Source organism: Mytilus californianus, unplaced genomic scaffold, assembly GCF_021869535.1.
Source record: "Mytilus californianus isolate M0D057914Y unplaced genomic scaffold, xbMytCali1.0.p SCAF_8, whole genome shotgun sequence".
NCBI classification, from domain to species: domain Eukaryota; kingdom Metazoa; phylum Mollusca; class Bivalvia; order Mytilida; family Mytilidae; genus Mytilus; species Mytilus californianus.
In genome coordinates, this window is record NW_026262734.1 from 77,926,317 (window position 1) to 77,939,253 (window position 12,937).

The 12,937-nt window shown below is 30.9% G+C and overlaps 1 protein-coding gene across 2 annotated transcripts in view; it reads left to right on the top strand.

The window, feature by feature from the left end:
* The window catches only part of LOC127711697 (RNA-binding protein Musashi homolog 2-like), a 107,875-nt gene that overhangs the window by 24,659 nt on the left and 70,279 nt on the right, over positions 1-12,937 (top strand). For both annotated transcript variants that reach the window (XM_052217809.1, XM_052217810.1), the window contains exon 6: positions 5,707-5,799. In XM_052217809.1, the coding sequence (XP_052073769.1) occupies positions 5,707-5,799 (93 nt within the window). The remainder of the gene's footprint in view (positions 1-5,706; positions 5,800-12,937) is intronic.

Genomic DNA, 12,937 nt, shown 5'->3' on the forward strand with positions numbered 1-12,937 from the left:
TGGTTAAAGTTAAGATAAGTTGTTACTGGGTCCTGTTTGTCAATAAAAAATAGACTGTTTTTACTTTGTCCTGAAATAATTGTTTTATAAACTTGGGTTGACGTTACAATGTCACTGTCCTAATTGCCCATTGCTGCGACAGGACACCACAACAAAGACATTCTTTATAGAAGGATCAGTTGCTTGGATAAAAAGGCTATTTATTTTCCTGAAGAAAAGTAAACTTGTCAAATTGTAATGAATATGTAAAACATTTAAGTGATCAAGTTTGACATTTTGGGAAAATTAGTTGGTGACTGTAAAGTTAATTTTTCCTCTATACATGATCTTAAAGGGCAATATTGTTTACATATGACTGGAGTCCTTGGTGTTAATATTATAAAAACACAGAGTTAAAGAATGAAGGTTTGATAGTAATGTTTTTTTTGGACCAAGGACAACCTATGTGCTGTGGACTTTATAAGTTGTTTAACCAAGGACATTACATTTATTTTTGGACATCTCTGTGGTTTCTCTTGTTCTTGTTGTAATTTAATCCAGTAACAGGCAAACACAGTTAATAAATATAATTTTGATAAAGAACAGCTTGTCATTTTATAATGTATATGAATTTATTCATAAATATTCCTGTAGATGGTCTCTTCTATAATTTTCAAATTAGTACTGTCAACACTTAGATAGTGTCAGTTTGACACCCCCCCCCCCCCCTGTTGCATGTTGACGCCAATCTTCTTTATTGACTAGTAATGCCAGTTGTTTTTCAAAAAGTCAGTGGTTCTCTCTGGGTACTACTGCTTCCTCCTCTAATACAAACTGACCACTGTAATATAGGCAAGACTGGCTAGAAGTGGAGTTAAACACAGGTGAATAATCAGTCAATCAATTGTCAAATTAGCTCTCCACAAACGATTATGAAATTCCACAGTAAATTTATAATTAGAAAATAGAAGTTAGTACTTTCATATATACTTGTCTTTAGTGATTATGTGGTCACTTTTTTCACAGAGGCTTTGAAGAACTATATAGTCTACAGAAACTTGTACAACTAACACCACATATTGTGATAAAGCCTAGGAAATTAATTTTTTCCTTCTCTCATAGAGTTATAAAATTCATTTCAGAAATAGACTACAATTATTGATCTTAAAATCTCTCCTCTTCAGTAGAATTTTATGGAGGATAAAAAGTCTTAAACATCCTTTAATGAGTTACAAATTTCCTAACAGAATAAAAGCTCGCTCATTAATCAAGGTAATTACATGCGATTTGGAAGTTATGAAAATTTTAATACTTTTTTCATAACTGTGATTTTCCTTGATATATATAGATCCATGCTTGTACATTTATAAGTCAACAAATTCTCTTTAATTTCGGCAATTAAAGTCACCTGTCAAAAAATTTTCAGTGCATTTTTCTACAATTTTGTAAAACTTTGGTTCTTTTCACTTTAGACGCCATTATTTCACGTTATAGTCATGTAACGTGTTAAAAATTACCGCCTATAATTATTGTTAAAGTCACAACACTTTTGTTTGAACGTGTTTTCATGTGATATGTATCTAAACATGCAACGACTGAATGCCTTTTGTGAAAAAAAAACCAGCGCAAATATATAGTATTATATCAAACAAATCTATAAACTTTCATTTTTAATTTAAATATTCCATTTCCAATTTAGAATGTCTTACAAGATATCTATGGACCACACATTACAAATTGGAAACATTTCAAAATAGAGAAAGTGAAATTGGACTCTGTTGATCATGAAGTGATTTGATTGTTGAGCAATAAAATCCTATTTTTAGCTATCGTAAGATTTGTAAATTTAATCATTTGGTTTTAAGTAAATTTAACTAGCTATACATGTATACGAGAACCGAAATGATATCAGTATATATTTATTTTGCTTCAAACAGCCCCAAAAGTGTAAAATTATGTTTAACATAATACCTTGTTGGGACAAAGTAAATGATGTCATTTTATTGGGACTAAAACCTGTAAATTGTTAAGTTAAAAATATTTTATTGTTGCTCAATAGTATGATATATGGTCAACATACTTAAAATGGTTATAGTAAGTGGTCTGATAAAGTGTGACTTTTGGTTATGGGGCACCAGCACTGTTTTTAAGTAATGAAATTAATTTTATTGTAAATTATTTGATGCTGATTTCATTTTTAAATATTACGGAAGATAATAAATGCTTGTGCTAGTTTTAAAACCCTGTTACGCTATTGGAGAAGTTTGTTCAAATTATTAAAATATATTTTAAGTGGTCCTCTAATAAATCATCCTTTATTGGGCCCCAGATAAGTCAAAAGATTTTCACACTTCCAAGTCTACTTTCCTAAGTAAATATTATGCTCACATAAAATCAGGAAGGGTAGAGATTTTATATGGGGACCTTCTTATCATCCAGTGAGATAAATATTTGTGAATATAACCTCGTTGATCTGGATTGGCGAGATTGGGTACCTGCACACTTTAAATTCAAATGTATTCACATGTATATGTTTGATTTAGATAACAAATATATACTCTCCCCCTTTTTTCTGATTTTCCTTTTCCATTGTAAATCTTATGTTTAGACACAGACACACCCCCCCCCCCCCCCCCCCCCCCCCCCATTCTACTATTTTGAGATGTGTTTGAAATAGGTAATGGTGTATAAAAATAAGGAGATGTGGTAGGATTATGCCAGTTAGACAACCATCCACCAAAATATCAAAGGACACTTAGGATGTTATTACATATACAGCCCCAAAACAATGAGCAAATGTTATGAATAAAAGTTGAACTTTTAAAAACAAAATAGTGTGAATTAAGTTTAAGCTTGACATACCAAGTTAACATTTTGGGGGTGGGGGGGGGTGATGATGATTGTGCTGTTGGGTGACTGTCTAATTGACATATACTTCTGATTTCCTGTTATTTAACTTAATTTATACCATCCCCCTTTTTTCCAGTTTTGAATCTACATAATAACAATCAGATGTGAGTCATATTACAAAAGGGTCATGTTTGATTATCGGTACAGGTATAATAAAGATAAAGTTATAAATGTTTACCTGTGTTTTACCTGTAATGAGAATGACAGGTATTAAGATTGATAATCTATTAAGGGACCCAAATGACCTTCCATTAGACTTTTACACAGACAATTGACCCTTGATGTCACTAATGAAATGCATGGTCATTAGTACAGATTTTGTGGTCTGTGATTTCCAATATCATGTTTTATGAATGTATTTGCATGTATTTTGGTATGAGAATATAAGTTCCTTGAGACTTTTGGTCTACAAGTCATGTCATGAGTAAATGAAATTTTATGTGAATATTTTTGACAGTTGTCCATCACTAATAAAGATATAAGATAGGCAAAATGATAAAATCTAGGGTAAAAATATATTGATGGAATTTTCAATAACCGATAACACCTATGAACTTAAATTGGAATTTTGGACTTAGATTAGTGGGCTTTTGGAAAGTGCAGGATGAGAGAGAAATAGGGTATTGTCAGATTGTAATGGTATTTTTCAGTTTGGTCAATATACTGTTTTTGTTTATGGTTGAAAAAAAAAAAAACACACTATGATGTAATCCATTTCCCCTTTGTCTTTAACTTTTAATGAATTTGAACTGTTATTTTTACGTTCATTTAAAGGCTGGGAAAATACCTTTCTCAACAACAGAACCATTTGATTGCACCACAAACAGAACCAGCTGCAACATTAAAAGAAAAACCTCATTATACTGAGAAAACCGCAACAAAAATGTGAATGTTGCTAGGTGGTATCTTGTTTGTCATCTTACTAATATTTACGTCATTTTGATTCGCGAGTAATTAGCATTGGTATGACATAATATCCAATACGCTACACCAATCGTTCTTGATTAATTCGCAATTCGTTTGTAATCATTTGACAATTAAAGCATTTTGTGCTAATATTAATAGGTTCATTGTTTCATGATTTATGAATCCTCGGTAGAATTGCTTGTAGTTGACATTAATCTGAAGAAAGTGACAAATGGAATTGTTACATTAGGAAGGCTTTATTGAAAGTAAACATTGGCATTTTGTAAACAAGAGTTTAAGATGAATATAAGTGTATGATACCACTTTCAAAGCACATGGCATGATGCTTCTGGAAAAGGAAATTTAATTGATATCTTAAAAAGAAACTTTTAAGTTGTCAAAGACTTTCCATGTAAACAATAAGAGAGTTACAAGCAAGAAATTCACATGATGTCTTTGGGGTTTTTTGTGGTTGGGTTGCTTTCTCATTGGCATACATACATTGTTCTCAATTATTCCTTCTAATACTATGAGCAGTCAATCATTAATTTGTCTTCAATTTGTTCTGTTTTTAAATTAGATAAGTTATTACTAAATATAGAATTGTCATCTGCTGCTGACATGTTGGGTGACTGGTCAAGACATTCAGAAGGGTTGGATGAAAGAAAAATCAATATTTAAAATCTGATATACAAATGAAATGATGTTAGGGGCAGATGTACTAAAGCCAAAAACTCAACAATTGAAGTTCACATCCTGATCTTCAACAGTGGCCATTTACTCCACAATTTGCATTTAAGAAGGCCCTGTATGGTTTTATGCCAAAAGATTATATAAACAAGACTTAAGATTTATTTTAATTGTGAAGTACAAAAACTGTAAGTTAACAATGAAATAACAGAACTCGTCCAAATAATAATGATAATATTGAAGACCACATGCTGACCTATATTCCTGTCTTTCTTCTTTTGTGTTGCTGGGTTGTTGTCTCATTGATTTTAATTTTACATCGTTTTACTTTGTACTCATATTTTTTTATATGAATTGAAAGAAATGTGGGATATAGGTCACTGCGATTGCAATCCAGCAACACAATAAAACATGCCACCTTTGTTTTTATTGTCATTTAAAGCTGACATTTGGGTCAAAGAATATTGTACAATGTTTTAGCAAGACTGAAAGAGCAAAAATTTTCTCATGCAAATAGTAAGCCCATTAACTTTACTAAAGATGTTGTACATTAATGCAAATCCTGTGTACAGTAGATCTCCTTTAGAAATTGACAGCCGATTCTAAAATTACCTCTTGTAATCATTACATAACGCTAAGTGCTCGAGATGTTATTAGGGCATATACTATCCAGGATAATTGTCACTTACTACACAGTAGTCATATTTCAATAGGCAATTATTGTAGCAGTTTTTTATGCACAGAATAAATACATTTTTGCAAATTAGTTTGCAATTAAGATATATTCATCGGTCCCATCTGTGTACTACATGTAATAGTTATTAATTATGTGTTCTTAGAGATCGAGAAAATCTAGTGACAACTTGGTAGAAACATTTTGCTGTCTTTTGATGGTAAAGATCTAGACAAATAATGAAATATCATCTGACTGCAGATCTCTGGTGTTGATCCAGAAACAAATCTGAAGACATTTTTGGCATAATTCATATTTAAGAAATTCCAAATGAGCTTGTATATACTCTGTGACAAGATAACCTAAAAGCTGGATTCATTTTAGGCTCATGGGTCTCTAATAGATCTTTAGAATATTTTGGAAGAATATGCTATTCCCACCTTTAAAAACAGCAATATGTCTAGTTTTTAACCAAATAAACCTGTGTTAAATATTGATAAATATGGGTAAATGTTTATGTATAATTTAAAATTTTGTTCTTTTTTCAGATGGTTACAAGAACAAAGAAGATATTTGTTGGTGGTTTATCAGCGTCTACAACAGTAGAAGATGTCAAAAATTTCTTCTCAGGATTTGGCAAAGTAAGTGATGTTTATTGATGAACTTAAAAGGGCATTGGAACCAAGATTTTGTAATAGGTCACACTATATACCCTTCTGTTGTCCAGCTGTTATGCATAAACATGAACAAAATAGAACAAAATCAAGCAATCCTGCGATGGAAGAGCATGACATTTGTTGTAGATCATGGTTTTCAGAAGGATATTTGAAAGTTTTTGTATGACAAATTGAAATGGTTGGAATAAAAGTTATTTATTAATATTGTTTAAATCTGGCAGTTATCCTTCTTTTCCGAAAATTTCTTAAACTGATATCCAAATAAGAGTAAAGTTAGCAAGCATAAAATATTCTATTTATTCTTCCAAGTCACATCTGGCAAATACCTTCATTTTATACTCATCAGAAATTGCAGTAAATATCACCCTGACATGATTTTACATTGAAATAGCTAACATTACCGATCTTAATATAGACTCAAAGCTTCTATCTTTAATTGGCCACACGTTAAACAAATGTAAATTGAGTATCAAATTTTCATAACATGTTTTTCTACGTTGTTTTGGAGTGATTTTTTTTGAATCGGTTCCAAAGTTGAAAAGTAATTATTTACACAATAGCACCTTTAAATATATTGTTATAAAGAAGAAAGGAAATACAACACTTAACCGTTCAATTTATTCTTGTTCTATGTTAAAATTCTAATCAGGGTCATAACTCACTTGTGTACATTCGCCATCAAAAACTCTATTGCACTAAGGTCGTTTTCAGTTTTCTATATCAAATTTGTACTCCATTTTCCGTAGAGATTAGGAGATAATGCAACAGTTGCATTTTGCATTTCAAGTCTGTTTTGAGAAAAGAAAGTATTTTCAAAACAAATTTTCTTAAAAGGGCAATTTTAAAATTGGTAGAATATACATCTATGTTTCAATACATCTTTACAAAACACATTCCTTGAAGCACATTCCTTGCCATCAGCAAATTTTGCTGTGAAAAGAAGGTAACGTGGGTCTTAACATCTTAATTAAACTGTAGCCGAGGTCATTAACAAAGTCAGAACATAAGCGATAAAAAGTTAGTCATGTAATGAGGATAATAATTGATGTAAAATCGTATGTTTTCATGTTCATGCATACTGTACAGAATTTAGCCTGTAGGGAATAAGGAAAATAGAAAAATAAGTTGTTTCTATGGTATAGACTTTTGCTTTGACCAGTCTTATCTAGTTTCCAAGAATTAACCAAAGGCAAAAGAATCAAGACCAGATAAATGGCAAACTATTATGGAGATTTTCATTAAGTAAGTGTATTTTGGCAGGGGTGAGGGAGGGAGGGTTGAATCCTTGCTGCAAAATGTCTTCTGAAACTTAGTTCTTTTTAGTAAAATGTGTTAAAAGACAATTTTGAGTTCATTAAGCCTCAGCCAATCTCAACATGACAGGAATCCTCTGCAGAAGATGCTCGCATAGTTTCCTGTTCCTTGGGTTTGGAATGTTTTTACTTTTTCATTCTATTTAAATGCTGTCATCTGAAAATTTAGAGTAATTTGGGTAGAAGAGCAGGCAATGAAATTTTAACTTTTACTGAGGTTTCATTGTGAAGAAAAATGGCTGTCAAACCATCGATGGACCTATGATACCACTACTTCAAGTATTGTGGATTGATTTATTGTCATTTATTTCAATTTTTGTGGATTAAGTAAGAATTGTGTTTTCGTGGATATTTGTTTTCAGGGTTTTACAAAAGTCTTCATAAAAGCCTTGAGAAAATTTGTACTTAAAAATAAGAAAGATAGGATGTTACAAAGTCAGGATAAAATAATCTCCTTCAAACTTTTATTTTTCATTTTAAATTGTAGTGTCTAACTGACACATCTTCTAACTATAGGTTTACTGCTTGTTGATTATTACTAATACAGAAAATCAATTAACCTCCCTCACTTAGAGTTAAAGAATTATTTCTTGAAAATGTCATGAGAATTCATCTCCAGTCTTGAGTTGCAACTTGTGAAAACTTGCAGTAGCCAACAAGAATCAATGAAAAATGTAAATACGATTGATACTAAGTCCAACCGGTTTTAATATTCACATATTTTGTTGCTGCACACTGTTCTCGCAATGTAAGTTAGATATTAAAATCAGTATCTCCGATTAAACAATGTTGATGTGGTAAGGAAAATCAATTTGACGTGAATTTTGTGTTTAGGAATTGACAATAATTATATTTAAATGAAAGGATCATGCAATGGCATGTGAACATCATTTGAATCAAAATTTCGTCAACGAAAGGGTTTCAATTGTTGTGGCCTAGTATAAACATTAAACCGTTAGTATTCATATGAATTTTGATATAATGTGATTGGAATTTTAAAATCTGCGTCTTTTCTGGTCACATGAAGCGGAAAGTTGATTTTGGTGTGTTGTATAAATAGATGTATTGCTTTATTGGAAATAAAGATATTAGTTGTTATAAGGGCAAAGTATCTCGTACAAAATACTGTTTTGAATTAAAGTCTGCCATTGATGGAAAAAAAAACCCATCTATTATGTAAAGCTCCTGATCAAATTTTAGGATGTGAAAGCGCTACTGTTTAACAGGGAAATCATGCTTAAAGATTTAAATAATCAGAATGACTTATGAATAGATTAAGAGATAATATTATAAAAAATATAACTCATTCCTTTAGGATTTTTTTAAATGTTGAATTCTGAATAGTTTTAACAGCAGTCTGTCCTAAAAATTTAAAGATACCTTTATTATTGATAAATCTGATCAATAATGTGAAAAAGGAGGGGGGGATATCCACCAAACTAAAAATATGTATCTTAACTCTATATAACAGTAAAAGAAATAAACAGAAATTTGTCCTTTCAGCTCAAAAACCATTTTTCATGACAGTAAATATCTAGGAAATTCAGGCTGAGGCAAAGACTTGACTTGGGCAGAATCCCTTACATTAACTCCTCTAACCACAGTGAATGGCATCTTCCATTGTATCTAAAACAGAAAAATGCTCCCCATTAACTTGTTTTGTACTCTAATTTGAAGAGTAAATTCCAAACATCCATACAAAAGTGAAGCAATTGAGTTGAAATAAAATCTTATATTAAACAGTAATTACTTTTTAATGTATACAAATTGTGTGTGTTTATGTTACAGCAAACATTATGTATTTGTGTGTTTTGGTAATGGTCATAGCAATCATATTATGCTATGTCATTTTATATTTGGTTTAGGCTTTAGATAACTGTACAAAATTGGCTATGTTTACCTTGTGGTTCTCGCTTCGATGGAGCAAATCCGCCTTCTTTTAGTAATGTGAACTATTATAGTTAAAGCTTATAAAAGATAGAAATTATAAATGCTGATCAGACCAGTATTATATGAGTCATGTTGTGGTTTTGACAAATAGATAGTACATCTTTTCAATTTTTTCATGAGAAAACTATTAAAAAAGGGAAAGTTAATTTTTACATAGATACAAGGAAATGCATTTAAAATACTTCTAGATGACTTAATGCTTCATTTGTATATTTTTGTTATTCATTTACTGTGTCAATCACGTATACCTCACATTTTACTGTTTCCATATAAAAATATATTTGTGTTAAAACAAGATTATGGGAAATAAGGAAATGCAAAGGTTTAAGAAGGGAAAAAGACTGAAATAATACCATCAAATCAGGGGGCAAAAAAGTTTCTGTGTAAGGAGTAAACAATTTAAGCTTCTGCATAGATTTTTGAGCATTAAATGAAAGGACAATAAGAGATTAGTTAACACATGCCCACTAAGCTTACACTGGAATAGCATGCAAGATCTAAACAAATTTGGTACAGATTAAACCACCCGACCTTGTTTTATATTGCTAATTTAACTAACCAAAGTCAGCATGCTAAAAAAAAAAGTGAAGATATAATGGTCAGTAATTGTATAATTTTTGTCTTTTTTAAATACATTTTGATGATTTCTCAATTAAAAAAAACAAATTTATGATTTAAGTTTGCATAACACATGTTTCTAGAATAAACTTCATCAAGTCTGCCCAAGACCATAAGTTTGTAAAGCCAATTATCCTAAGAGGGTTGTAGCAACAGTTTGATATAACATTACATAGTTATATGAACTGGAAAACGAGTTCTTTTAGTCTTCATGTTGTCAAACAGCTATACACTTTAGGTTGTCTGTGAGTCTTCCCCAAGAAGATGAATCCAGAAATAATTCATAGGTCCCCCCTCCCTTCCCTGTGCTTTAAATAGGTCATATTTCTCCTTGGTGATTACATAAAGTTGATAAAAAATTATTTTAGCCCAAGGAACACCCTTTTCATAAAGGCTACATGTTCTTAATAGTAGTTTCTTTGCCTTTGATGCTTCAAGAGAAAGATGATTAACAATTTTATAAAGCAAGCAGTTGGCTGAACAAATTTATCCATTAAATATTCGTCAATTTCTTTGGTTTAGTGACTCTTTTGTCTGAAAATTTAATTAAATTTTAAATTGCAAGAGAAAGTGAAAAACATTTCCATTATTATCAATTCACTTGATGATGAAAAAGTGAATCTTTATAATACAGTTGCGTTCATGTATTTTCAAAGTTTTTTTCTTCCTTTTAATTGTTAGTTGCTAATATAAGGTGTTTTAAATGTTTATTCGATTTCGTATGAAAGAAATTACAGAAACTATGTTTTATGACGTAAATAAAAAGACATTACGGAAATTGATAGCAATTAATATAAAAATTACAAACTTGTACCTGCGTTATGAAACAGGATCTAAAAGGATAACACATTATTATATAAATAAAAATTACATGTTTTTTAGTAATTTATACTGTCAGATAAAAATTTAAAGTTTCACTACAAAGGTTATGAATTTTGGAATTCGAGACTAAAGTTTATTGTCTTTTCATGGGAAAGCAATTTATTTACAATTTTAGGAAGTAAAATTTCAGTGTACACGTACACATGAAATAATAAGTTTTTGATATACATGTATAAAAGATGTGAACAAAAAGCGTGTTAAATAAGAATAAAGTTAGTAACTGCAGTTCTTTTGCTAACTACAAAATGACATTCTGTTTACCAAGATAGGATACAAAAAGATAAAGGAAAGATTACACAGCTGTTTAAGTCAATAATAATATATCGCAAGAATAACAGGAATTACTTGTTCCAAAAATTTTAAACGACAAAAGCCACCAACACCCGACTCTTTTGAAAAAATAGACAAACAAACAACAACAACCAAGGATAAATTGACCTGGTACAGGAACAAAATGTGGTGGATTTAAACCAGTTTTAGATTCACACAAACCTCCCTATGTTGTTTTAAACTTAAGTAACTTTTTAAAGCGTTTTAAAGGTTTTACAGCAAGCCCTTAAGTTTGAATGGATAGAAACTACTATTTAAATGCAAAGATATGTGTAGTATACTATCTAAAGTCCTGATATAAATTCAAATTGACTTATGCAAGTGACAACCGTCTCATTACACAAATGTTATTGCATCACTCTTTATCAATTAACCAAACCACCCTGCACTATTAGGTATTTAATGGCTGCAATGCTACCTTTTAGGACCGACATGGTCCTCTACTATATGTGTCCTCCGTCTCTGTTCAAAGGGCACATAACTATTCTGAATCCTTTATACCGTTCTTTAATTTCCAGCACTTTAATATACAATATGGAAGGAAACCTCCCACTTGTTGTAAAAATTCAATAAACGAAAAGTATCGCCACATTAAGACAAGATAAATTTAGAATAATGTCGTTTTGTGTTTTTCTGAGCCATAAATAGTTCGACTGATCATTTGTAAGGATGTAATTCGTAAATAATTAATTTGTGTACAAGGAGAATTTATTCTCCATGCAATTAAAGTGAAATGTCTTCCTGGATAATTTTTCTTCTGTTTTCCTTTGTTCATTTAATCAGAGAGTAGGTTTAAAAACCTACGAGAACTGAATGTTAGCTGTTGTCTTTGGTTTATGTGTCCATTAGAGTTCTCAAGTGTTAGCTACCAGATATTAGTTTTCTAATAGTAATAAATACTATCTTTCCTGCTGGCATTCTGACAATGACAACAGCACAACAACACTATTAGAATTTAAATAAAGCATTTTGTTAATACCTTTATAGATAGTTTCATCTATTCCTTATACATTGTACTTGACTTTAACTTGCAAAGGTGAAGTCCTTGATAAAAAAAGAAATATTTGCAACTGGACATTACACAAACATCAATAAACAATAATCAGATTAAGGTCAATTGAAGTTCATGCAAAAAGAAGATGTCTTAATGTTGTCTTTGTTCAGGGTCTACTCTACAATTTGTTTTGCATGGTTACAATAGTCTGAAGAGTTTACCAAGTTCTTTGTTTATGTCTTTTTAAAAATATCTTTCATTTTATTTTTTGTTGGAGGAATAAACAGAACTATTCCTTAGCTTGCTTTTTATATGATGTCTGTTGCGAAGCAAAATTTCTGCCCCTAACACCCAACATATCAATGGTTTCCAGTGGCCATCCAACATTTCTCACCCTTCATCCCAGTGTCTTCTCACCTTACAGAACCTTGTACCTATTGTATCAATTGTTTCTCTGCCTGAACCACTGGACTAAAGCATGCGACAATCAATCATTGTTGATGATGTCACATAAAAGTTGTGTAATTTCAGAACTTATCTAATTTCATGAAAAACTGTCAACTTTTTACAAAACGGGCAAATATGAATGAGGCTTTTAACAATTACAAGGTACAATGTATAATGAAAATTGGAATTCCCAAGTGACTTTATATAAAATTGAAACTGAAATATGCTCAAACAGAGAAAAGTATTGTTCATATGTATTCTATAAAATGTTTCACTGTAGCAGTTATGATTTATCATTTAAAAACACTTTTATTATTCATGAATTTCGGCAACTAAGCGGTGAAATTAAACATGTACTCTCTTGTTTAATATATGTAGGTAGGCTTTATATGCAAAATATGCTTCAGCTTAAGAAGTTAAGTAAAGGAACGTCTATACAAATTGTGCAATAGGGTGTGTTTCTTACACTTGCTAATAAAAAGTTCAACTGATGTGAAACTAATTTCACTTTCAAATGGTATATAATATTGCTTCTAGAAGGGAGATTAAAATGTTGGACAGGGGGGAG